The 4,527-nt window shown below is 42.5% G+C and overlaps 1 protein-coding gene across 1 annotated transcript in view; it reads right to left on the bottom strand.

Annotated features, from left to right (window-relative positions):
• The window catches only part of UBE3C (ubiquitin protein ligase E3C), a 97,026-nt gene that overhangs the window by 3,154 nt on the left and 89,345 nt on the right, over positions 1-4,527 (bottom strand). The window contains exons 21-23 of the mRNA XM_025197782.1: positions 3,166-3,354; positions 3,001-3,067; positions 1,358-1,488 (exon numbers count right to left, since the gene is read on the bottom strand). Of these exons, the coding sequence (XP_025053567.1) occupies positions 1,358-1,488; positions 3,001-3,067; positions 3,166-3,354 (387 nt within the window). The remainder of the gene's footprint in view (positions 1-1,357; positions 1,489-3,000; positions 3,068-3,165; positions 3,355-4,527) is intronic.

The raw sequence follows: 4,527 nt of genomic DNA, 5'->3' as shown, positions 1-4,527 counted from the left end.
GCCTCCTGGATGCCTGCCACAACCCGTGTGGGCTCTGGGCAGTTGTAGCAGGTGGCTGGCAGGCTGCAAACAGCTGCACTGGGCTCCAGAGCCCCAGCAGCAACTACACACATGCCTTGGGCACAGGGCAACACAACCCCAGCCCACTCCTCACCATCTGCCCAAAGGCGCACGTACAGCCGCCACCAGCAATGAGGAATGGGCTCCTCGTGGCTCCCCGGGATCTGCCCCTGACACACCAAGTTGAGGCGTAGGTCAGGGTTAGGGTGTTTTCGATACTCAGGCCAAAATTCTTTGCTGGTCCCTGGCCTATATCATCAGATGCCCAAACAAGCTTATGTCTCTCTGAACCAGTTAGTCTCTAGAGTGCCACACTGCACTCCCTTCAGACTAACATGGCCAACTACCTCTCTTCGCCCTTCTAGAAGGACTTGAATGCAAAGCTCTTAGCCAACACTGCTCAACTGGTGGCTGAGAATAGGTTAATCGGCAGTCTCCATATTTCCACCTGGCCACCACCACTCCTATCGCTCCAGCTGCAGCAGCCAGGGTCTCCAGGCTCCCCCTCCTTCCTCCAGCTTCTGCTTTCTGCCCCACCCCAGTGGGTAGGGCAAGCCAGTACAGCCCAGAGTGTAGCAGGGAGCCTATAAGTAGAGTGGTGAGGTGAGGGTCAGTATGCCTGTACAGCCTGGTGCATCTCATCTCTCTGAACATCTCTGAATTTCGAAACTGAAATTTGCATAAGCTTCTCTCTCTAGTATTTACAAATGTCAGATGCTTGCTTCGTATTATAATTGGGGTCTAATTAGCAATTTAAAAAGCTGCTTGTTAGCACAATATCTGGATGAAAAAGGCAGTAGCTATATATAATTTTATAAATAGATGAACGATATGCAAAAGAAAATATAAGATGCAATTCAGGAAATACTGATACATCTTAAATCTTCTTCTGCCAGCTTTTAAAGACATTAAAACTGAAATTAGTCTGTTCCCTGATACATACAGCAGCAGTGCCATCAGTTTGTTAACAACAGAGAAGAGATCAAACAAAAGCAATGCTGCAAGCATTCTCCCGCAGAAAGAGCAAGCATTTAAAATGATGTGCCCTTCCTTCTTCTGCAGTCCCAGAATTTAGCTACAAGGATTTTCCAGTAACAGTAAATGACTCTTTCATGATAAGATGTTAAACTGCATTATACTCCCTGCAAAGACTTAAGTAATAACTGTGGTTATAAACAGACTCCTTCCCTGGGTTATATTCTTAATTCCTAAATACATGAATTCCTGCGTGTAAAACCACCCTGCTGCTCGTGTTCAAACTGAGCACCACTCAAAGCAAATTCAGCCAGGCCTGTACCTTAAATCCCAGCAGAGGGGGTCGAGAGCAGCTTGTTACAAACTTGAGCAATTTACGTTTTTCTTCATCAGTGAAGCTTTCCACCACTCTCCAAAATATTTTGATTACAGGATGGTCTGCCGAGTAGCCACCTAGTAGAAGATTGGCATTGTAAGAGAAAGAAAGAAACATTTTAATAGAAGTAGAAAGAAGTGTTTAATATCATGTGTTAGAGCCCTTCCTATCAGTTTTAACAGCTCAAAAAATGGAAAGCAATGTTTGTTGTTCCCATCTCCTATAGGTGTCTTTTGACATAGTTACTTAACAGCTTTAGCTTTCCTGTCCCCAATCCATACCTGTATTCTACATACTTTCCCCAATACTATTCCATGATGAACCTTTAAAAAAAGACTTATAATTTTTGTTGATAGGTCCTTTCTTTTACCTCCCCACTAAGGTTTGTGGCACCCAGCAAGTTTAGTTTTAGTTCATCAATGCTCTGGTGCTACACTGCTCCTAAGTGGCCGGTGCTGTTGCAGGGAATGTCTAGTTAAATGCCTGGTAATGAAAATGTTCCCAGGAGATGTTGCTGAAAATGGACATTGACCTGTATCTGCAAATTTAATTCATGTGGTGTTTATGCACTTCTGCAGATCATTAATGACAACGTCAAATAAAAGCAAATCTAATATGAATCCCTGGAGTATTACACACAGCCCTTTGCTTCCCTTGTTTGTCATTACCCACTGCTTCCCCTTCAACCAGTTAACCAAAAGTTATTGTTACATATATATGTACCATTGTTTATGTACTTTATCTTAACAGTAATATGCATTTCCTTTAAAGAAAGTAAAAAAACATTTGGGAAGAAAGTGAAAATGATAAAATTCTTGTTAACTGCTATGGCTAGGATTTTCAATGGCAGGCTTTTATGGAATTAGGATGTGCATTCATACAATTACAATTAAAGAAAGTTTCTCAGTAGGAAGATGGCAAGATTAGCTGCATTTTGTATTACTGATTAAATGAAAGTGCACAGAACTGTCATGTTTTCTCACAGATATTATCTTTATAAAGCAAGAATATTTCACTGCACAAAACTTATTCCTGGAGCTTGATGGGCAAGGACCTCTCATGGTGCAGAACACTGAAGAAAACATTTCTTTATAAGTAAAATGGAGATTCAAAGTACTTTTCAGAAATTAAATTCATTTAGCAGCTTTCTGCTAATGTGTCAAAACATCCTTTCTGAGATGGGCATAAGATCCAGCAATTCATTAATTACACTATGATACTAAGACAAATTTATTTAGGTCTTTTTATAACTGTAATTCCATAAGAAGCAGTTTTATAAAAAGTTAAGAGAGGAGGTGTAATAGGTATGTGAATGAAGGGAGAAAGTAACATGGACAAAACTGGTTTTCAAAGTATGCATTTAAAGAGCCCAATTCTGTATCTATTTTTCAGAGTAGGGGTTGCTGAAAGGGTCCCTTCTTGACTCCTTTACACATAAATATTGATCTAGAGAGCTTTGCTACTGACGTACACCATAGGTCAATTTCTTACTCTAAAAGTAAGCTTTAGGCTAAACAAGGCAAGTTTTGAATTAATAGCTTTATTCTTGAATCAATTATAACCCATTTATCCACCTGCAAAATACCTACCTGAATAGTTTGTGAAGGATTTTAGGTCATCCAGATTAATGGGAACCTGGGCACCGGAAATCAAAACCTGTGGGTAGAGGAAATAACATGGTTATATTTTAGATAGAAATGAACAATTGTTGCAATTTTGAAATTGTTCAGCAAATGATTTCCCAATGCTTTTACCTGTATTTCCTGCTGATCAAACATTCGAAGCCATTCAAGGTTAACAACATTGGCCAGTCCCTGTCGGAATGCTAGACAGTGCTGCCTAATCTGCTTGTTCAGTCTGTAGTCTGCTACAAGGTGGATGTATGCTATTCTGTTAGCACTGGTTACAGGGATATCCTTTCCACCTGGCTTCAGCTCAACCACCTATAAATATAAAAACATCTTCCATCATCCTGGCAAAGTCTAGTTCTATGAGTTCTAACATAGCTGAAATTAACTGAAGCATACTGTTTTAACAGTTGTATCAGAGAGAACACTACAGATCTCTGTGACTACTTACTTACTGATGAATATAAGAGCACAGAACATGTTATAAAGAAATGAGGTAACATAAGCCCCCACCTTGGCCTCCAGAGGCCCAAGCATGTCTGCGCGTATCCAATTCCATACTTCTATGCCCAGCTTTCACAGTAAATTAACTGGGCCGAGAGATGACAGAAACCCCACTTCTAGGACGGGAATACATGTAAAATACTAACTTGAGAACTGCAAACCAGACAAAGTGTTGGCTGCGTCTTAACCCTGTTAAAGTCAGTGGGAATTCAGTGCAGCCAGATTTCACTCTGGATATTCTTCTTTGGCATGAGGAGTAGCATCCCAAGTGTAGAGGTTATGAATCTCAAAGAGTTTATTCTCCAGGAGAATTACAGAATCTCACTTTGGCTGGGTTCTTAACCTTGTGGTGCGGAGAACACTGATGCTAGTGAATTCTCCAGCATGACATTACTATAAGGAAATCCCAAATACTCCTCATCGAAAATGAAAATGATTTATAGGAGTGCTGACCATCCACACTTCCTACTGAAGCAAATGGGCCTTATGTATGCTTTGTAGAGGTGCACTGATACATTGGTCCATGTTGCATCAGCACCAATAAAAGGAAAATTGACATTACTGGCAATTGGCTTTTTTGGCTGATGTGGCTGATAATGTCGCTAATAAGTGCCACATGCATGTGCAGCCACAGCATGCACACAACCAGCCCAGAAGCTTGGAGAGCAGCACCTAGCTGGTAAGTCTGTTGAGGGGGGCAAGAGAAGAGAAGGGGGTGCAGGGCAGATTGAGGTCTCTGCAATGAGGGAAGGGAGCGGGGCTGGGGCAGAGCAGCGAGAGGTTTGTCCAGGGGAGTGCCAGGTGCAGAGTGGGGCAGCTCCCACCACTGCACGCACCCATGGGGGAGCCTCCTAGATATGTGCGCGGGGCAAGAGCAGGCTATTGCTGTGAGCTGAGGCCGGGGGCAGTGTTGGACTCTTCCCGGAGGGGGGGCTGGGCCATTGCTGTGCTGGGACAGGGGGCTATCACCCTGTAGCCCACTGC

Source organism: Alligator sinensis, unplaced genomic scaffold, assembly GCF_000455745.1.
Source record: "Alligator sinensis unplaced genomic scaffold, ASM45574v1 scaffold601_1, whole genome shotgun sequence".
NCBI lineage: Eukaryota > Metazoa > Chordata > Crocodylia > Alligatoridae > Alligator > Alligator sinensis.
The sequence above is the reverse complement of the archived record's forward strand: the minus strand, read 5'-3'. Positions and strand labels throughout refer to the sequence as shown.